This window comes from Talpa occidentalis, unplaced genomic scaffold (genome assembly GCF_014898055.3).
Source record: "Talpa occidentalis isolate TD23 unplaced genomic scaffold, MPIMG_talOcc4v2.1 talOcc4.14, whole genome shotgun sequence".
Classification (NCBI taxonomy): Eukaryota; Metazoa; Chordata; class Mammalia; order Eulipotyphla; family Talpidae; genus Talpa; species Talpa occidentalis.
Window position 1 is genome coordinate 72,624,337 of NW_023601433.1, and position 22,294 is coordinate 72,646,630.

Below are 22,294 nucleotides of genomic sequence, written 5' to 3' on the forward strand. Positions count from 1 at the left end.
GCGAGGCAGGGCCCCTGTGCGATGCTAGGCAGGCCACCCACATGTAGTCTCTAGGGGGTGGCCACTGGGTTTTGGCTGTTTGGTTTGGCTGCTGTTTTTAATACCTTCAGTACCTTGCTGAGCCTCTTGCAAGATAATAAGGTCCCCATCCTCAGGCCATGAATTTCCAGACCTGACCCATCCCCAGCTGCAGGCTAGACTTCATCCAGATCCAACCAATCAATCTTCCAAACGCTTGGCAACTCGGAGACTGGATCAGGGCTAGACACCCCTCACCACAGCCTTCCAAACCCCAGGGCACTAAGATTCAGTCAGGGCTGGAGGAGGCGGCTCATGAGTGGGTGGGAGCAGGGATCTACTCATTACTAGTGTGAAGAAAACCTGAGGCTGAAACCCAAGGAGAAAGCAGCAAAAAGCAGGAGTCCTGATCAATTTTGCCTGGAATCAGCCCTCCCACTGGACTTTTCAGTGACATGAGCCAATAAAGCTTCTTTTAATCTTAAATTTGGGTTGTGCTTTCTCACCACCCAAAGCCCTAGTCCACTCTGAACTTCATCTAGAAAATGTCCCTAATGCCTACCGTCATGGGCTTAAAGTAAGGGTTGGATAAGGTCATATGCCAAGTTCTGGGTGGATGATGGAAGGGCCCCACACAGTTTATTTTAATGGAACTACGACAAACAGGCCAAGTACAAAATGCTGTTTTTCAGAACCATCATGCTCTGCTGCCAGGAGTTTTTCCATAACATTTACCTCCCAGCTGAAGCGCTAACCAGATGTAAACACGGAGAACAGGACAGAATAAGGCCATGTATTTTAGAGCGGCTGACAGATGGCAGTGACGATACTTGGGCAGATTGTGGCATAGGGTGGCAGGAGGCAACACACACAGATTGATTCCCTTTCTGCCTCCTTCCCAGGCACACATGTTGGTCCTGATTTCCCAGACCCCCCCCTTCCCCTGCCCCTGCACTGGCCTCCCTGGACTCAAGGCAAGAGTACACTCTGACATTCCTTCACATACACAATTACCCCAGGGACCATGAGGCCACACTGGGGTCTGCAGGGGCGTTACGCGTGCGTCACCCTAGAAAACGTAGCCTCCTGGCGGGCAGCTGACGTGAACAAGGTCCTGTGGTCGGCTGGAGGACAAGCTGCGATAAAAGACCAGGTGTCCAAGCTCGCAGCTCAGCATCCGCGGCCTTTTGAACCCTAGACGGGCGTTCAGGCCTCACTGCACAGGGCTCAGCGGGACTCCCTACACACGACCTCAAGGGGCGGTCTCCACCTCTGAGGTCTGCGGTGTGACCCCCACATAACCTTTTCCTCTCCATTTAAAAAAGATAACACTGACTTTCGGAGACATGGTCACTTGGCCCCGTTTCCACAACACAAGCCATACAGCTGGGCAGGAAACCCACGTCTCTGACACCAAAGGCCACACGCTCGTTCCTGTGCTCCTCAGTGTGCACGCAGGGCTGTTGCCAGCACCCTCCCTGGCCGCAGGGCCTCAGAGGTGGAGGTCAAGGTCTACCCTCGTGTGGGTAGGCGTGTGCAGGCACATGCGCACCATACAACCTACTTAAAGGTTCCCCTTGGATCCGGGACAAATCCCCAGCCCTCCGTGGTGTGCCCCATCCTCCTCACTCCCCGCCCCTGCTCTGTGCCCTGTTGAGACACTGAAAGGCCGGGGCTTGGACTCACCAGGATTCATCAAGGTGCCAGCTGGTGTTACTATCACGAGCGGCTGTAACGAACTGCTGCAACCCAGATGACGTAAGAGAGCAAACCCTTACTCTTTTAGTTTGAGAAGCCAGAAGCCCGAAATCAGTTTCCTTGGACCTAAACCAACAAATCAACAGTCACACTCCCTAAAGGGGGCCCGGGGCAGAGCCCACTCCTGCTCTCCTGGCATTGGTGGCCCCACGTGCTCCTGGGCTCGCGGCCGCATCTCTGCAATCCCTGCATCACCTACACAGCCCCCTCTCTTGCTCGCTCTTCTAGGCACACCTGTGATGGTGTTTAGGGCTGGATAATTTGGGATAAGCTCAAGACCTTCACTCAGTTACACCTGCACGACCTTTATGAGATAACATGGATTCCAGGACCCCATTGGGGGCCACCGTTCAGCCCACTCCATAGGTCCCATGGCCTGGGGCAAGGGTGCCCACCCTCACTGAAGGGTATGGGTGGGAACACCAAGAACTCGGGGCTGTGAAGAGCATCCCTGCTGCAGCAGAGAGGACCACCCAAGAGACAGGAGAGATGACTTCAACCAAGACACAACCTCCGCTGTGAAGGGTACAGGAGCAGAGGAACCCAGGTGTTTCTCTCCACGGGGAGGCAGTAGAATGGGCTTCCATGTCCCAAGGGAACAGACACCCCTCCCCAGCAGGAATCCTTCGTGCTGCTCACCCTTTCACTTCCTGTCCTCCCATCTCCCCTGCTCACATGAGGCTGTTGTCCAGGATGACAGAGGCACACTAGTGTCTGCTGTAAACTAAGGCAAGGCAGGCTGTCCTGCAAAGGCCACTTTCCCTGGGTACACTGCAGGGAGGGCGTGGGGCTCACTTCGGCGGGAGAGGGCTGCCTGGCCAGCGCTGGCCCCGCGCCTTGTGCTTAGAGAATAATTTTGAGTGTGTGGGCCTAGGGCTGACACTCAACAATGTTCTGGGGCCTCGTGAACCTGGGAAACATGGCCGAGGAAGGAAGGGGCTCAGGTCCCCTTCCTAGCAGCTGCTGGGCCACAGTCACATCACAGCTCTGCTCAGGACACGGAGCCAAGCTCTGCTGCAGAAACGAGTGGATCAGGGCCTCCCTGGTGGTGCGAGGGGTTAAGCATCAGCACTACGTCCACACAAAACTCGTACAGGCAGTATTTAACCCTCACCTCAACTCTGTGCAAGAGATGTCACTATTTGATTACTCAGAACTCAACAGCAGATTCAGCTATTTTATTTTTAGTGCTTGCAAACTTGTTTTCAAGACAAAGACACCATGTCATAAACCTCAGGTATCTGTTCGCTGACATGAAATTATTAACATCACAGTTTTCAAACAGAATCTCAGCTTCCAGTAAAACATCAGTTAAGATTCTGGAAACATTTTCTTCCTGGGAGCTGCATCATATTGTCATAAAGCGTCTCGTCTACAATGCAATCGACTGATATTTTAAGTACTAACCAGCCAGAAGAATGAGTGAATATTGTTCCCTTTCAACAGCCACCACAGGACACAGCCTTGGCCCCAAAGCATTTTAGAAACTCCCATTTTGGGACAGGAACCCAAGAGGAACTGGATGTGCACAGTCAGGTCTGTTGTCACCCACTCCCCTGGTCGTGGCACGCTAGTGCTTTCAAGACCCCAGACTCTCCCTCCATGTTGTCACAATTTGCCCCCATTGGGGTATTCCAAAGAACGGGAGCCTCATTCTGAATAAAGTTCCAGAAGATTCCCACAAGGAAGCTTCGGCACCCTTGCCTGCCTCCCTGCATGAAGTGTGCAGACCTCCCAGGACGACCCCTCTGACGGCCCCGAGAGGTGGGGGATCTGGTCTGCTTGCTCACAAACCCACCTGGGCAGCACACCTCACACCACCACCCCCACCCCCGGGGAGACAGGGTTGGACAAGCCCTCTGGGGACTAGGGACAACCAGTTTCTTGGAAAAAAGCCAACCTGAGTTTGTGTGCTAATAGTTAAGGCTAGAATGGAAGAACAGCAGGAAGTGTGGGTGGAAGGCCCAGTGTGACGGAAACCCAGTGGCCCTGTGCCTCTTTGACATGAGCAGTCCAGGTGCCCAACCCAGCCCAATACTGCTAGTTAAGGAAAGTTCTTCATCTTGACCTCTAGGTCTGTGATCTGAAGAAACCACCCACCCCTCACACCCCAATCTGCACAGGAGTAACAGATACCACACATTCCTTAAAAAATAGGAATAACCCACCAAAGATAAAAGAGAGGGCCTTTTCCACGTAAAAGGCAGAGCTTCCTTGGCTCTGCGTTCTGCCTGCTCGCCGGGGCAGCGGTCTTCCCACTGTGGCTCGGTTCAAAGCAGGTTCACGCCGTGCTTTAGCAGCTTCTGCCTGGCTTTGCCCGGCAGGCTGAAGGCACTATCCTGTGCGCTTGGGAAGCCCAAGCTCCGCACTGCCGGCACCAGCTGCTGGAAATAGGTTTCTTGGACAGGGTTGCAACAGGCGTACACAGCTGTAGAGGCGTTTCTGCCGGAGGAAGAAAGACAAGAGACTGACACAGCCTGGCAACCGCAGACCAGGGACCTCGGGAGGTGCGCTCAGGAGGGGGCAGGCATCGTGGCGCGGGCTTCGACTTCTGCACTTGAGATATCGGCATTGATGCCAATAACCATCTTCCCTTCCTCTGAGCTCGCTGGATGATGGGACTGTCAGTGGCAGGACAATCCGTTGTGGCCACAGCCAGAGTCTGAATTTGGAGTCACTAAATAAATGAAATGGTGGGCGCTTTGCTAACACACTAGCAGCTGTGCAAAATGCTTCTCACATGGCCTGGCTTATTCCTCACACACCCTTATGAGGTAGGGACTGACCCGTGGACAGAAGAGGACCCTGTGGTGAGGATACTTGGTGCTGGGCCTCCAGGACAAGCACTGACAGGCCCACAGGAGGGGTATGCCTAGTCTGCAGGGGAGATTAGGTGAGGCACGAGGGCAAAGGGGAAAGAAGAGAGGAACATGAAATAGTAACGCGAACAGAGGGAGAGATGAGAGGCCCGCTGGAGGAGGACCCACCTGGCCAGACCCGACTCCAGGGTCAGGTTCTCAGCCTGTCTTTTTGTTCTCAGCTACTTCCCCTTGGGGCCTCAACTTCCCCAAGTCTCCTATAAAAAGCATGATGTCAGTCTTTACAGACACATCACCCAAAGCAGTGATAGTGAAGGCAAAGATAAACAGCTGGGACTACATCAAATTAAAGAGCTTCTGCACAGCAAAAGAGACAATAACAAAAACAAAGAGAAACCCCACCAACTGGGAGAACATTTTTGCACCCAACACTAATGATAAAGGACTGATCACAAAAATCTACAAAGAGCTGATGAGACTCACAACAACAAAGAAAATAATCCAGTCAAAAAATGGGCAGAAGAGCTAAAAAGAAACTTCTCTGAAGAGGAAATGCAAATGGCCAACAGGCATATGAAAAAATGTTCAACATCACTTGTCATCAGGGAAATGCAAATCAAAACTACCATGAGATACCATCTTACACCAGTGAGAATGGCACATATTAAAAAAACTAGCAACAACAAATGTTGGCGAGGGTGTGGAGAAAAAGGAACTCTTGTGCACTGTTGGTGGGAGTGCAAACTGGTCCAACCACTATGGAGAGCTGTGTGGAGATTTCTGGACCTACTAAACATAGAGCTTCCATAGGATCCAGCAATTCCACTCCTAGGTATTTACCCAAAGGACACAGAAACATCCATTCCAAAGAGCACCTGCACCCCTATGTTTATAGCAGCACTGCTTACAATAGCTAAGCTTTGGAAACAACCCAAATGCCCAAAAATAGATGACTGGATCAAGAAGATGTGGTACATATATACCATGGAATATTACTCAGCATTCAAAAAAGATAAACACATGCAATTTGCAGCAACATGGATGGCGCTGGAAGGGATCATGCTCAGCGAAATAAGCCAAAAAGAAAAAGAAAAATACCGGATGGTTTCACTCATAGCAGGAATCTAGAAAACTGAAATAAGGGACCAGGAAAATGAATATAAGAAAGTGAAAATCAAAATCAACAAAAAACTATGAACCAGAGACACTTTTTGGGGGGTGGGGGGCGGGAGGGGAAGGATTGGGGTCAGAATGGGGCATTTGCAATTGTATGGGGGAATATAAAAATAAAATTTATTATAAAAAAAAAAAAAAAAAAAAAAGCATGATGTCAGGGACCACTAAGAATCCCCTCACCTAGCGCTCCCTTCCGTATAAAGACGGGGGGGAGTCTCGTCTCCTGCAGCTTCTCCTGAGACCTCCAGGGGTAGGAAGGGCCCACCTGGCCTACGTGTTCTGTCTCACACACTGTACAAGAGGACGAGTACGGACAGGCCATCCCAGCCTCAGAGCGGCACCTCCGCCTGGTGGTTACAGCAGAGATCTGGAGTCACACAGACTTGGGTGTTAATTCGCACTGTGCTGTGTGCCCTTGACTAAGTTACTCAACCTTTCTGAGTCCCAGCTTTCTCATCTATAAAATAGGTATGACAACAGCACATCTCCTCCCTGAGATTTTTGAAGAGACTGAGTAAGTGGTAATACACATCAATTGCTTAGCCCATGGTGAGTGGTTAAGCAATGATACTTGTTTCTATTACTATTATTAAAATAATCTCTCAACAAATGCCCTGAACTATGTATCCTAACACTAGACGTGCTACTGTCAGCTGCCATCCTCAGCTCCAAGAGTGGTACTATAAGGTGTTGAGATTTCACTGTTCCTACCTGCCACCCCCTCCAACCCCAGCAATACAACAAGTTCCCACACCAGTGACTGCACATCTGGGCAGCCAGCTTGGGGCAGCTCTGCCTTAAAGCCAGAAAAGATACACTTATTATGGATGGACTCAAACACTGGCTGGACATGGGCGCTGGGCAGCAGAAATGTCGTGGCACTTGGTATGGCAGGTAACGGGGATCAGAAGCACCCCCACTCCCTGACCACACAAGCCCCTGAAAATGAATGTGACGAGAACAAGCACTTTAGAGTCAGAGAAACCTGGATTCAAATCCTGGTTCTGCTACTTAATAAGAAAGTGACCTTGGGACAAATTGCCTATCCTAATTGTGCTTCAATTTCCTCATCTCTAAAACGAGGATTAAAAATACATTTGACCAAATTGTGCCAAGGACTAAATGGAACAATATATACAACCAGGCACTCCCTCTGCCCCTTGAACTTGCCTTATTTCCTGCTTCTGGGTCCGTAAGAGAGCATGTGGAGAGAAAAAGAATTCAGTTGGCTGAATAGTGTAAATTACAGTAAGAATTAGCAGACCTATATTTACTGGCTTGGAGGTATTCAAGATATGCAATAGTGAAAAAGGAGCTGATAAAAGAGTCAATGAGTATGATCCTATGATCTAGAGAACACAAAATTAAAAATACTAATGATCTATAATTTATGTGCCCCCCAAAATCTAAAACCAACCAAAAAACCAGGAGTAACAGACACCAGACTATTAAGTATGGGTCTCTGGAGGATGTGATGGGTGAGGAGAGGAAAACATTTAACTCTATCAAAGAAGTCTGCTGGTTTTATAATGAGCACAGACGACCGTTGAGTTGGCAGGTGACAGCAACGCGTCACGTGCACTGCTTGGCAAGGACACAGAGACCCTCCTTCCACAGAACAGGTGGAGGCTCCACAGCAGTGAAGACCTTAGATTTCTTCCCCGTTGGACCCAAGTGAATAGAGCAGGATTGAGCCCCAGGAAGGGACCCAGAAAATACTAGACACAGGAAAGCTTAAGCGTAGACCGCAACAGGAAAAGCTAAAAGAGTGTTCAGGAGGGTGCTGGAATGTTCTTCATCTTGTCATGACTAAGGCTGTACCCAGGCCCCTGGAGGAGGCTCCTGGTGCAGGCATGGGAGAGGAAAGCTCACCTGACAGTCACCTCGTACAGCGCAGGTAGCCGGGCAAAGTCAGCATGCATACAGCTGACGGCCTGGAGGAAGCGGCGATCCTGGGATGTGGTCACCTGTGGCAGGTTTGCTTCCAGAAGAGACACAGAAGTTGTGAACAGTTGATTCCTCATGCCCACCTCCCCACCCCTGTACTGTAAACGAGGACGGAGCTGGCTCATAGCCACAAGTGTGTTGGCTGAAGGGGAAAGACAAAAGGCCCCCAGGCTGCTGTGCCCCTCCGGCTGCCACCACGCCACAGGCACACATCGTCCCCAATAATGAGCAACAGCGGGGCTTGGTACATCAATATCAAAATTTTGAAGCAGCCCTTATCACAGATCATTGAACATGTGTGTGCTTCTCTCAAAATGTTGGAGAAACAACCAAAAAAAAAGACAAATGAGCAAGGAAGTGTTTGCCAAGTGATGCTAAACTCAGTGGGAGCCGGGCTCCAAGTGAGAAAGCGGCATCCGAGCTGCAGTCAGCCAGCTCTGGGCAGAGCACCAGCAGCCGGCCCGGCCACCCACCTCCACCCACCTGTAGGCGGCACCTCTGCGCAGAGCATCCACCCCTTACCCGTCAGCAGGTTCTGGATGCGGTCGTAATGTGTGAAGTTGTAGGCTCTGCTGGAGGAGGTAGCCTCCGCTGTGGGCAGCGTCTCCTTCAGGTGGACCTCCAGCCCGTTCAGGGACGCCAGGCTGCTGTGGTACTGTGGAGAGGCCGGGAGAGGGCGGCGGGCTGCAGGGTAACCTCAGCGGGCCACAGACTCTGCCTTTCTTTCTTTCTTTCTTTCTTTTTTTAAAGATTTGTTTATTTATTTATTTATACAAGCACTGGGTACAGTCAGAAGTGCGGGAGGGTGAGAGAATTCACCAGGGCCAGAGCCGGGAACAGACAGGCAGACTGACGAAATACACTGCTGAGGGGAGCAGCGGGCGTGGCAGGAGAGGTCTGCACGCCATATGGGACCCTCACTGGTGGCCGGGGATCGAACCAGCGCTGCAGAGGCTGCGGGCAGCTTGGCAGCCCAGCGCTCAACCACTGCGTCACCAGGGGAGGCTCAGACTCTGCCTTTCTGAGTGGCTACCTGCTTTAGCAAAAAGGACTGACCAGCTTTTACCTGTTCTTAAAGATGTCCTAACTTCCATCCTTATATTCCAAGGCTTTCTTAAATATTAGGAAATAGAGATGAGCAGAAAAATCAATTTAAAAAGAAAAAAGGCTCAACATATCACCATCCCTTCAGCACCTTCCCACCTGACCCAGCCCCGGGGTGCTGAGAAGTCCTTGGCAGCGAGGCCCCCCTCTCTAGTGTGTTAGACTGGTGCAGCTGGGCATTGTTCTTGGAAGGGCTGAGAAGTATTGGTCAAATGGCTTTCTGTGCTGGGGCCCAGATGAGGAACCCAGCAGAGGAAGGCCGTCCAGGAGGGGAGACCCAAGCACCCATACTGTAATAAACCTTCTGGTCATGCACATGTGAGAACAATGTCAGGCACTGGGGATACAAAGATGACACACCCTTCAGTCTACACAGAATCAGGAGCCACCACTCAGCTGACTTCCTCTTAATCACTGACCTTTTCCTTTTGCTCTGAGTTTCAAAGGTCTTGGGTGGGGTAGGCTGATGGAAGTTCTTGCTCACTTTACTCATCATGTTGCAACTTGCAAATCATTTTCACATTAAAAATTTTTTGCATATGATTGTTTTATAAAGTGAAAGTGGGGCCTAACCATAAGTCACGACAGTGGTTTTTCGCTGAGTGCTCCAGCATGAACTACTTCTTCATCCTTAACCTGTTCTCCTGCAACGCCAGCCCCAGCGGCTGCACAGGAGCCTGACTCAGTACATCAGTCTCACCCTGGTGGGCTCTCTGAAGCTGGCCACTTGGGCTCCTCGGGTGCTGCTTCACCAAAAGGAGGTCACTGTCCCAGGCAGCATGGCTCCTGGGGGAGGGACATCCCGGCCCACCTCCCCCTGGCCAGATAACCAGGGGAGAGTTACTGACTGGTGTGTGCCCCATTTTTTTTTGTGTTTTTTTAATCTACAAACTGGAAACACTACATGATAGCTGAGTGGGTTAAATGAAATAAAAGAGATAAAATTCCTTTGTTAACTCTCAAGTGCTAGCCTGAGGGAAGACACTTTTATGGAGTCAAGAAAATGAGCATTATCTTTATTAAAGTAGCATCTCTTCAGTGAGCACAGAGCCTTGTGTGGGGGCTATTTCTCAACAACTTGTAAGAAAGTGAGTAAACATAAAGCGTCCAGAGACACAAACAGAATGCTTCTGGGGTGAACGTCATGGCGCTTAGGTGTTAGTTTGGGTAGGAGATGGGGATGAGATCTGAATGTCTTAGAAGTGGTATTCAAAAGCAACAGGTTTCACACACAAGGGTTTGTTTTACGCATCATCACTGTGTCCCCAATGCCTAGGAGAGTGCGTGACTCCTAGCAGGTGCTCAGTAAGCACTTACTAGATACGTAATGCACAGACAAACAAGCGCATGCAATGCTGAGCACATGCAACCTATGAGCTACAGGATTTAAAGTGAGGGTGCACAGTGAGAGCAAAGACAAGCATAATCTCTCCTGTTCAGATGGCTGGTGTGAGCTCACCAACACAGAGTTCAACACAACCTCCTATTTGAATAGGTGTTTGTGTGCGTGCACACACACATGCCACACCTGCACAAGCATTCATCATGAAATAAAATGACAGCCTCCCTGGAAGTTTCTAGGCCTCAGAAACCTAATGACAGTCATCCCTCCCATTATGAGCCAGTGCCCAGAAAAAGGGAAGATGAGAACACAGAATGAGCCATGCCAAAGCCTGAGTTTTCCCTGTACACACTGAGCCTTACTTCCAAAATCTGCCCAACTTGTATTCAAGGTGAAAATCTCTTAAGCACAAACACTGTCAATCACAAGACATATCAGATGACATGTGGATGATTTTTAACAGGTGCCCAAGTGCTTTCATATATACCAGGATCAACAAACTACGACCTGTACCTAAAATCTGGTCTGTCGTCTGAGAACTAAGAGTGTTTTTCATATTTCTATGTGGTTAAGAAAAAAATAAATGATGAACACTACAACACATGGAAATTCTATGATGTTCCAATTTCTACGTCCACAAATCATAGGTACACAGCAAACCATCATGCGCACACTATCTATGGTGGCTTAGTACAATAGCAGCAGTGAATAGCTGTGCACGGAAGAAGTATCTGTTATGCATGTCTTTACTAGTTTGCAGGCACACACACACACACACACACACACACACACGTGATGCTCGCAACAGACGTGAAGCTGGGGCTAATTCCTGGATCCTCTGGCTTCTAGTGCAAAGTGAAGCAAGGGACCAACAGCACCATAGCCTGCAGAAGAAATGACACACCAGCTTCACAGGGGAGGGTTGCTTTTTCATAAAGTATTTTATGCCAACACTCTCGCACTGACCTCGAGTCTCATCTATTGTATGCATTCAGCTCAGTGTCCTCCCGTAAAAAAGAATAATTGATGTCTTCACTGCATTTGAAGGTCAAGGTGATGATTCTGGATTTTGAGAAGAAACTATCAGCAGCTCTATGCTGCCCCCTGGTGTGAAACTACTGTTTGCTCTGAACTAATCCTGCCCTCTCCTGGCTGCTCCCTGCACTGCCCCTTCCTGCACACCATGTGCCCACCCTCAGCAAACAAAGAGGCACCAGGTGTTCCACTGAACAATGCTGGCAAAATGACAAAAGGGTGCCTTGGTGGTGTGCGATGTTACCAAGCAGCCCTTGCAGAGGCAGATGTGCCCACACCTTCACTGTAAGTCACCATTTGGCTGGGGGCCTGCTTTTCCAGGCAGCAGCCAAGGTCTGAAGGGAAATGAGGTCAAGTACTTTGTATGCAAGTCCAGGACAAAAAGGCACTAAACAATCTTTCCCAATTATGAAGCAGCCAGCCTTTGGGTCTGATCAACAAACCCGCTCCCAAATCAGCAAGCTGTTCAAAGTGGGTCCTCCCCTCTTTTTTTAGAAAAGACTAGTCACTAAGCTGCAGTCTCTTTCCTGACCCCTACCCAATACCCAACCCCTGTCCACGTGAGCCAGAAGGCTACTGTCCGAACAACAGATATGCCAGGACAGACCAAGTGACACAACCGCACATGAAAAGCCAGAGGGCAGGGCATTTCCGCCTTCCCTTCCCATCTTTATCATCCCAAAGTCAGATCAGTGGGGGAATAGAGGCTGGTGTGGGGGGGACAAGAACTTGCACAGGGTTTTTATCTTAAAGAGGCTGTGTCTTCCTGTTACGATGGGAGTGGCCATGCCCACCCCCAGAACTGTCCTAAGGCCTGGCAGAAACAACAGATGGCAAGTATTTAGCATAGAGTTAATGCAGAACCCATCTTCAATTACTTCCTTTCCAAGAGCAGCCTGTTGTTGTTTCTTTTCTTTTTAGGAGTGAAGGTAGAAATGAGATATGATATCAACTTTACTGCATCCAAATACTAGGCCTTCAAAATAGCATCTCTACAACCACAACTAGGACTCGCTGTGCTGTGAGCAGGAGAAGGATAAAATGCTCTCAGGAGTGGGACACAAACAAGCCTCAGTGGGTATTGTGGGGTCTGCAGGAAGGAGAGACAAGCAAGACAGGGCTGGGGAGGAGCAGTCTTGCCCAGGGACTGTGGGCAAGGGACGCCTTCCCTCCTCCTGCTTCAAGGTGACTGGCTCGCTTAGGAGGGCCACCAGCTCTGCATGTTAAAAAGATCGGCTTAGAATAATATAGATTTAAGAACAAAAACAAGGCAAGCCCCAGGACACCACTCACCCCGCAGCAATTTCAACCTGCTGTTCTTACTGCTACAGATTCCCTGCCAACTTAAGCAGGGCTGTTACTATAGCAACTGGCTCTCCAGTGTGGAATCGGCCCGGAGAAGGTCTGCCTATGCCTGAAGTGAAGAGGGGCTGGGTGGTTTAAAAGGAGCCTTCTGGAGCCAATTAGCACATCAGATGTCCCAGGCCTTCTACGAAGGGGACTCTCAGACAGAGAGCTCAGGGATTCTGAGAACCCTCAACCTGGGCTGTGACACAGTGCAGTAAACACTCCAGCCCACGCATGGAAGTGAGGCCACGAGCAGCAGTGGTGTAAGGAGGCCGTGCGTGCAGCCATCACCTGTGTGGTCACACCACATGTCCACACTGCCGATGAGGACCCAGGGGATGAGAGGGGCAGGGCCTGTGTGCAGAACCAAAGGCTAGGGAGCCCATGGGGGCCTCCCTAGTAGCTCAAGGGGCTAACTCTCAGCTCTATGAGGAAATCTACAGCCACCGCAGCACAGGTTTGATCCCCAGCCAGCGAGCTGACACACATGATGTAGCAGACCTCTCCTGCCTCGCCCACTGCTCCCCTCAGCAGTGTATTTCAGTCAATCCACCTGTTCTGCTCCCCACTCTGTCTCTGATGAATCCTCTCACCCCCCGCACCTCTGCCCTACACCCTAGCTCTTGTATGCATAAAAAAATAAAATAAATCTTAAAAAAATAATAATTCTTTAAAAATAAATTTTTATAAGGGCTAGGGAGTGCCAGGACTCCAGCTTAGGTCTGTTCAGGGCCAGGCCTGCATGAGAAACCTGAGGAAGTACCCGGTCCTGTGCTCTGCTCTGGACTCTCTCACTCACTCGCTTTCCACAATAACCCAGTGAGGCAGGTACACCATTATCCCACTGGATAAACAGGGGCCATTCCCAGAAGGTCAGGCCTGAAGGCTGCACCCATTAACATTGCACCCCACCCCACCCCCAACCTTAGCAGTGCACTGTCCATGGTGCTAGGAGCAGGGGCAGGTTCAGAGGGGCCAGGAGCGATGTGCAGACACTCACCACTTCCTCGATGGCTGCGGCATCTCCCAGCAGTGGCTCCTCAGCCAGCAGAGACAGCATCAGCCCTTTAACACGGTGAGTGTAGAGATTCTTCCGCAGAAGCCCCATGCTGGAGGCCGGAGCTAGCCCACTGTCCATCCTGTCCGCAGAGGGGCTGCTGCCCTGTGAGGTTGCCGAGCCCGGGCTGCATTCCGGGTCTGGAGCTGCAAGGCTCTCAGGAACCCCATCAGCACACCACTCCACACCTTGTCCTCCCTCAGGAAGCTTAGCAGCTCCCTGCCTGGAGTCAAAGCCAGGCGATGACAGTGCCCTGCTTGTCTTTCCAGGGAGGTGCTCTTCTCTGGGAACATGGGGCTGGCTGCTATCATGGGGAAGGCCTTTGAATTCTCCTAGGGTTCCATTCTGGGAGAGCCTCTCAGGAGGAGAGGGAGAGGAAAGGCCCACAGGCAAGGCCTCAGGCAGCTGGGGTTCCAGATTATCTGAGTCTCCAGAAGATTCCTTACAGCAAGGACCTGAGTCATCTGAAGCACATGCAGCAAAATGACCTGATGTTCCCATTTCCTGAGCTTCTGGAATGTGGATTTCACACAAGTCCACCTCCCCTTTCTCCCTGGACAAATCAGGTTCCTTCACCTGGGAACAGCTGAGATGGGGACCGTTGTCCCTGGTGGTGTTGTGAACTTCAGCAGGCTGGATGCTCTCCAAGTCACAGTCAGGCAAGTGTCCATTCTCCCCCTTGCCATTTGGCCAAGCAACATCTGGGTGACTGGGTTCCGGGAGGGTCGCCGATGACCAGGCCATGGACTCCAAATGCTTGGGGGGGTTTTCTTTTAGGACACATGGGCTCCAACCCTCTGGAGGGGGTGGGGCTGAGTGCTCCTGGAGTCTGGAGGAAGGTGCAGGAGAACTGGCAAACAAGACAGATGTGAGGAAGGGGCCCAGCACTGAGTGGGGGCAAGTGCTCTGATGGGGGACTAAAGCACCACTTCCCTAAAAAGCACAGGTTTGGAGAAAAAGTAAGTGCCTGAGGCCACAGAACCTAAGAGGCCAGCATGGTCAAAACACAGGAGTAAAAATCAAGCAATGTCTGGCCTTCAGGGCCTCACACAGTGATACCAGGATCAGCACCTGAAAATGGCAGGGCCCACTGAATAAGGGTCACCCACATTTGAAGGTCTACTGAGTCAGTCCCTCTACTGGGTGTTACACATGTACTTCCAATTGTCACAATAAGCCCATAAAGTAGGACTTACTGGGCCCACTTTACAGATCCAAAAATTGAGGCGCATGCAGGGAGTGGACTTGCCCCAGGTCATACGTCTGAAAAGCAACAGGTCCACACTCATCTCACTATGCCAGCTGCCCCTTCTCTCCATGCTGAAGTTCCAGATGCCCTCTCCAAGGCTGAGCATGCAGGAGATGGAATTAATAGGGGATAGGAGGTACCAGGGGCTGGTTTGGATAAACCACTTGAGGGGGTCTCTCAAGCATGGTTTAAGATGAACCCTGTGAGCCCCTTCTTACCTACTCATGTGCTCCCTTGGGAACTCATGGAGACTGACAGCTTCCTCCTCAGTCAGGAAGACAGGCATGATCTGGACATTCGGGGGAAGAACCACACCTAGAATTGCAAAGCAACATGGCAGGACTCTCCCATGGGCCTGAGAAGACTTGGGGTGGGGGGGGCGATGGAGGGAACAGTAGCTACTCCCAGGGAACAGGATGCATTGAACCCACATGCCAGCCCCAAGAGCAGCTGTGATAAGCTCCTCAGTCCAGAGCAAAAGCCATCAAACTGCAGCTCCAATTTCTGTGACCAGCAAGGAAAAAGCCAATCCGTGGACTTAACTCCCAGTTGTGGAGAAGGGTGACGTTCTGTGGAAGAAAACTCAATGGGCACTCATAAAAGATGCAGTTGGGAAATAAAGCACTTCCAAGTGACAAAAGAAACCTGGCTAACTTATGCTCCAAAATGAAACAAAATAACCCTCTCAGGAACACCCCATCTATCTTAACCTCTTCCTCAGGATCCTCCAGAACCTGTCTGAGCAGTCTCATAACAGCGAGTTTAGGAGGATCTGAAATTGGGGATTTGAAAGTCGGACCTAAAACCTGAGCCTTCCTATTAGGACTTTGATGGGTAACTATTTCCTTGAGGTTCTGTTCTATTTCCCTCATCTTATGAGTAGATGAAATGGAACACCTAAAAGAAGGCATTCTCAGATGAAATTCTCAAAGGCAACTAAGTAGCTTATACTTACCATGTTCCTGCAGGGCATCCCCTCCTGTAGGTATCCTCTGAAAATAAACACACATAGCCATTAGCGCCGGGCACCACATTCACTGCCTGACCTAACCATCAGGAATACTCCATACCATCTGTTCATAAAACTTGGCTAGGCCCAGAATGCTTGTCCTAACCACATGCCAACAGCAAAACAGATGGAGCAGAAGCTCCCCCAAGCTGCTTGCACAGCACCAGGGCTGGGGTCAGGGCGCACCTAGGCTTACACAGACTGCGGGGCAGCATGCCACCCAAATCACACCAGGCTTTGCGAGCTGAGTGCTCAATTCTCCTTAGGGAATTGTACGGTAAGTGAAAAAGTATCAGGCTTTTCTGCCCTCCCACCATTAGCATTAATGATGGATCCATGCATGCCTGATGGCGGATACCTGCCTGGAGTGGGGTGTGGGCATGCATAGGTGGGCACACCTTGGCTGAGACTGGGCTTATAAGGGTGGTGTCATGGGCACGCCAGCAGTAGGAACAGAACGAGCAGAAGACAAAGAATAGGACCACGAGAGAATGCCCGAGAGGCCTGAAAAGAATGAAGACTTGCCGGGGCTGGGAAGTCTGCCAGCCTCCTGCCCCACCCCACCCCCACCCGCTATATATCTGGTAAAAAGGGTAATAAAAGCCTGAAAAAGGCACCAAGGGCTCCAGGACTCTCCTTCACCCGTCTGCTCAGATCATAGAGATCCTGTGCTGTGCCCGTCCTGCCACCACAAGAATAAAAGCAAGATATAAAAGCGAGATTCACGTTCTCTTTTACACCTTCAGAGAACTCACCTTCTAGAATATAGCCACATCTGTCACAGCCCTGGCACAGAGCTCACACAGATGCCATTATACCAGAAAGGTGAAGGTCTTGTGACCCTCTACAAAAAGGCTCCGACCCAAACAAAGTGCTATACCTGGTCTCGCTTGTTTATTTTGATTCCAATCAAGGGGAGAAATTTTGAGAATTTTCTCAAAAGAGCTTCCCAGGCACCTTAACCTAAAAGTGCCAGAAGCACCCACCCAAACAAAACAAAAACAAATAAAACTACCCTTCTAGTCAAAATGACCTTCACTAAGAAATGATGTGGCTTTCTTTCTTTTCATACTTACCCTAGAGACAAAAATTCTTTTTTTTTTTAAGATTTTTTTTTTTAAAGATTTATTTTTATTTATTTATACAAGCCCTGGGTACAGTCAGAAGCGCGGGAGGGTGAGAGAATTCACCAGAGCCAGAGCGGGGAGCAGAGCAGGCAGAAGATCCGAAGTACACTGCTGAGGGGAGCAGCGGGCGGCAGGAGAGGTCTGCGCGCCATGTGGGACCCTCCTCCGGTGGCCGGGGAGCAGCCAGGGATAGAACCGGTGCTGCAGAGGCTGCGGGCAGCTTCGCAACCCAGCGCTCAACCACTGTGCCACCGGGGAGGCCCTAGACAAAAATTCTTAAGAAAAAAAGTCACTTGTAATTCCATGCAATTCCTTCACCACAAGCTAATACTGTTAACATTGAGCATGTTCTTTTAGTCTACGCATTTTTTTTGAAACTTCGAGCCACATTATTTTCTATTTTTCTACTTAACACAGTAATATGCAATTCTTGTCATTAAAACATCTTTTGGCCATTTTACATGGCTGACTAAAATCTTATGAAGCACAGTGTCACTGAATTAATCATTTGCCTACTTTAGATCAGCAACTGGCAAACTTTTTCTAAAAAGGATGAGACAGTAAATATTTTGAGCTGAGCTGCACAGTCTCAGGTGCAACAACCCATCTTGATGCTCCAGGTCCAAAGGGTCTAGTGCCACTTGGAAAACAGCTGGCCCCTGCCTGCAACTTGCCAACTCCTACCGGAGACATTTAAGTTCTCTCTCATTTTCACTTTATAAATCCTGTTGTGATAAAGTTTTGAGTAGAATCCCTTTCAGGAGTTAATTTCCTCAGGCTGGCTTCCCAGAAGGTGAGTGATCAGGCTGGAGAAAGGCCAGCTTTAATGTGCTCATTAACACCCGCGCAGGGAAGGAGCCTGAACAGAGGCCCACACGTGCTTTAAACCTCTACTCACTTAAGAAGAGCAACATGCTCCCCATGATACACATAAACCACATCTTCACACGCTAAGAACAAACCCAAGGGAAAAAAAGAAAACAGGTCCAGGAGAAGGCGTGCCAGGTGCTGATCTCCACGCAGCACACCTGCAGACAATGTCGTTCTCAATAAGCACGTCTGGCCTTTTCCAATTACAGAAACAAACGCAAGATGGAAGTATTTTAAGAGTTTTTTATGTTATCCTTCACAGGCTCTAAGACCGACATCTCGTGGACACAGAGCCCATCTGGAGAGAAGTCAAATTGTCATCTCTCCTTGGGAGTGGGAAAAAGCACTAGTCAAGCCACCACACAGAAGAACGCATTTTCTTTCAACCTTGTCAGTGATTGCTCTGGAGGAAAATCTCACTGGGTCCTGGAAAGATTACCAGAAACCACCGGGGCCCCAGCACGGAGGCCTGGCCTTTCCAGCACACTTAGCTGTTGCTTTAAAGGAAGCATCCCAGCCAGACAGGCGGGCTTTACTATACCTGGTCTCGAGGTGCAGCTCGGTGAAGCAGGACTTTGGCAGTGAGGGAAGGTGGTAGCTGTGTGCTAACAATCCTAGGAGGTCAAAAGCAGGAAGGTCAGCATGAGGGACATACACTCTGAATTGAAAAGATTCCTAACACCCACCTGGAGAGTCTCAGAGACATGGCTGGTGGGAGTTCCAACTGGCAAACCCCTTACGAAGGGCACTTTGGCGGTTCTTACCAAAATTTAATATGTCCAAACCTTCTGACCTGCCTTACACCAATGTAGGGTAAGTGAAAAAGTATCAGGCTTTTCTGCCCTCCCGCCATTAAGAGATGATGGATCCCTGCGGTCCTGAATACATGCCTGATGGCGGGCACCTGGAGGGGGGTGTGGGCATGCCTAAGTGGGTACACCTGGGCTGAGAGACTGGGCTTATAAAGGTGGCGTCACGGGGATGCCAGAAGTACCATGAGAAGAAAAGAGAGCAGAACCACGAGGAGGAGAAAGCAAGGGAGCAGAGAACAAGGCCACCAGAGAACGCCGGAGGGCCCAGAAAAAGTGAAGACTTGCTGGGGGCTGGGAGGCTGGTAGGCCGCCTACCAGCCTCCCAGCCCCCCAGCACCCCTGCCTGCCATGTACCCGGTAAATCCCAATAAAAGCTTGTAAAAGCCACCAAGGGCTCCAGGACTCTCTCCTCCTGTACTCCGTCTGCTCAGATCATAGAAAACCTGCACTTTGCCCTTCCTGTCCCCTAAAACCAAGAAGTATGTATAAGACTATTATTACAGGGAAAATGGTACCATCATTAAAAAATGGGTAAACAGTTTAAATATCCATCAAGAGTAATCATGGCACAGCCAAAACACCAAAAACTGTGCAGCTATTACAAGAATATGGTAATCTGTGACCAACAGGGCTGATAAAGAAAGCTCTGCTGTACATGTGAAGCTAAGAAAGCGTATGATCCCCTCTATGCAGACAGCAAGAATCGTCAATCTGCGTTTACAGGTGTGTGAAAACCCCTGTAAGGAACACGGAATGGCTCAGGCTCTTGGCCTCCCACAGCCAGCCTCTGCGGCTGCCACCTACAACTTTTGTTTTCCTCCCGGATTTCATTATTCACACATGATATCGTGTTATTCTAAGAAAGAGCTTAAAGAGCGAGAGGGAAGAAAGAACCAGAGGGAGAGCATAAAGATCACTGGGGCTGGAAGGGCTGGGTTATTGCCTGCCTCCCAGGCTCCCTGCCCGCTGGTCAGCCTGTGTACCCGGTTCCCTGCTTCAGCATTAAAGGCCTATCAAATCTGTCGAGGACTCCAAAATTCTCTTTCCACCTGCCCAAATCCACCACGAGCCTGCCCAGCCTGGGATGGTTTGCACTACAACACCACAAAGAACAATGCAAGGACGTCCACCAAGCTACTGACAGTAAATGGGCAGAGAGCGAGGGAGAGTGGAGAACTTCTGAATTGCTTTTCTTTGGGCTCAATTATTTGCAATGAGGATGCACTGGCGCAGGAGAAACACAAAACCAGAAAAGGGGGAAGCCTCATCACTGGAGGCAACATGAGTTGTCCCATCATGCTGAAAGCGGGAAAGGGATGAGGAGTGTGAGCACAGGGAATGCGCTTGCTCCTGCTCCATGTCTCATCTCCTTTCATTCCCCAGTGTCACTGCTTTCCAGAAGAGAAAACAGATTAAGCAACTTGCCTACGGTCACGTAGCGGGGCCAACAAACAGCCAGAATTGGGACCTCAGCTTGTCAGCCCCCAGGGGCCCCAATAAAAGCCTGGAGAGCTTCTTCAGCACACATTCAGCTAGTCATGAGAATGTTCTGGGCACAGAGCAATGGCCCTGCCTGCTAGGTTGAAAGAGTAAACCCTCCATGTGGAGTGCGGCCTTGAAAGAGGCATGGAGTGGCTTTCGGGCTCGCGGACTCTCAGGCTCACTAAGAGGCCCTCCATCCACGGGAAGAGGTATAGTGAGCATTCGGAGAACAACCCAGAGACAAACTCAGCCAGGAGGCTGGTAGGAGCATGGATGATGGGGAGTATGCCAGGCTGCTTTGTGAAGCTGAGCCGCAGTGCACACAGCAGAGCCGGGCACCCTACCTATAGTGCTGGCCTCCAGCACCCCTGGGGCTTGGCATTGGCATTCTGGAGGCCAAGAGCTATGAAGGCAAGCACTATGCAGAGAAATCTAGGGGTCTCTTAAGACTGCCTCTTACATTCCTAACTTTTCTGGACACAAAAGTTTCCAATTTCCCAGACCTGCTAAAAGGTAGATATACACTATAAATCAAATTTAAATATCTGATGATATTTGCCAAAGCAGCCCATGATCTGGAGAAGGGTGATCAGCTCCGCCCAGGGGGGAGGGGGTTGGGGAGGGGGTGTTTAGGAGAGGGTCTGGCATTACTCACAGTCCCTTATAGAGGATGCAGCCGGCTAGAATGTGAGGTGAGCGCTGGCAGGTCTGCAGGATGAGGGCGGCCTTCAGCAACAACAGGGGCTCCACCTGTGCAGGGGAAGAAGCAGGCACAAGTGAACATGCTCTGTCAGCAAGGCGGGTAAGGGATGGGGGCTTTGCAGAACAGACAGACAGGTCACACCCCAAAGCCTGGAGAAGGGAGAATGCCATATGGTAAAATGTGCACCACATTTCAGATCTGTTCCTCTCTGTGCCTAGAACTGCTGATATCACTAAGGCCAAGCTCTTGGAACAAAGCGGCCTTTCTAGAAGCTGAACAGTGGGTACAGCTAGGGCTCTCTGCAGGGACAGAGCAGAATGCCGAGGAGGCTGTGGCCATCAATGCCAAGACCCAGAGGCAGCAGGAGAGGACAGCTAGGGTGAAATGCTGGATTTGGTACCAGGCATGATGCACCCATCTTATCCTCCTGATCTCTCTGAAGTGCAAGTTCCATAGTGATACAACTGTTTTGAGGTCTGACCAGGCCCTACAATGCTATTCCACAGCATAAGACAAAATGGCATGGTCTATTTCTTGGGGAAATATGCCTCATTTACATTCCTGGTGAGAAGCCAGTTATTTAGAAGTCTCTGAAAATGGGCCTCCCTGGTAGCCTACAGGTTACGTCTCAGCCCTATCAGTGCTATGGCCTGAGTTCTATCCCTGGCCAAGGAAATGACTGACATGGTGCAGCAGACCTGTCCTGTCTCGCTGCTCCCCTCAGCAGTGTATTTCAGTAAATCCACCTGTTCTGCTCCCCACTCTGTCTCTGGTAAATCCCCTCACCCCTGTACCTCTGGAGCAGCTGTGTGGAATCACGCAAAACTCACTTCTTCAGACACAGCGAAAGGGAACCAAAGTATCCGGAAGCTCTACCCCTACACATGACACAAGAGGAAGATGAGAATGTTACCTTAGTTCGGTCCAAGTTCCATAGGGAATTGAATATTCTATGCAGATCACTGGTATGTCTCAGAATTTGTTCAATGAAGGTGTTCCACTCAGCGCTCAGCTCTTCCTGGGAGCGGTTCTAAAACAGACACAGCCTGCGGTCAGTATGTGTGGTTCCGAGAAGTACTCTCTTTGGCAAGAATCCCAAATGCCCCAAAAATTGTTCCTCATGCAGGAAACCAGCTAGAACGGAGGGCTTGTTTTGAACTTCCTACAAACACAGGAAGACAACCACCTACCCCACCATAGACACAGGTGCCTGCTGGGGTGGGGGCAGCCAGGTCCTCTTTCCACTGACCTGGGAATATTAGGTGAGGAGAAGCATTCAGAATGAGTGTGACCCATGCCACTGGGGAGCAAAGCATCTGAGAGGGGCCCCAGGGAACCCCTATTATTGTTGTTCATCATGATGAGTTTATGTGAAGTATAACACACCCCTGAGTCAGTGCTGAGTTCTGGCAATATCACTCCTTGACACAACCCTCATA

General features: G+C 50.2%; 1 protein-coding gene across 4 annotated transcripts in view; it reads right to left on the reverse strand.

Annotated features, from left to right (window-relative positions):
* The window catches only part of HPS4 (HPS4 biogenesis of lysosomal organelles complex 3 subunit 2), a 40,987-nt gene that overhangs the window by 9,346 nt on the left and 9,347 nt on the right, over positions 1-22,294 (reverse strand). For 3 of the 4 annotated variants that reach the window (XM_054695201.1, XM_037510782.2, XM_054695202.1), the window contains exons 6-14: positions 21,769-21,885; positions 20,808-20,902; positions 18,400-18,472; positions 15,808-15,844; positions 15,071-15,167; positions 13,547-14,453; positions 8,241-8,373; positions 7,644-7,752; positions 962-4,218 (exon numbers count right to left, since the gene is read on the reverse strand). In XM_054695201.1, the coding sequence (XP_054551176.1) occupies positions 4,047-4,218; positions 7,644-7,752; positions 8,241-8,373; positions 13,547-14,453; positions 15,071-15,167; positions 15,808-15,844; positions 18,400-18,472; positions 20,808-20,902; positions 21,769-21,885 (1,740 nt within the window). In that variant the 3' untranslated portion in view covers positions 962-4,046. Of the gene's footprint in view, positions 1-961; positions 4,219-7,643; positions 7,753-8,240; positions 8,374-13,546; positions 14,454-15,070; positions 15,168-15,807; positions 15,845-18,399; positions 18,473-20,807; positions 20,903-21,768; positions 21,886-22,294 lie in introns of those variants that run through there. The other variant, XR_008551848.1, reaches the window with a different exon arrangement.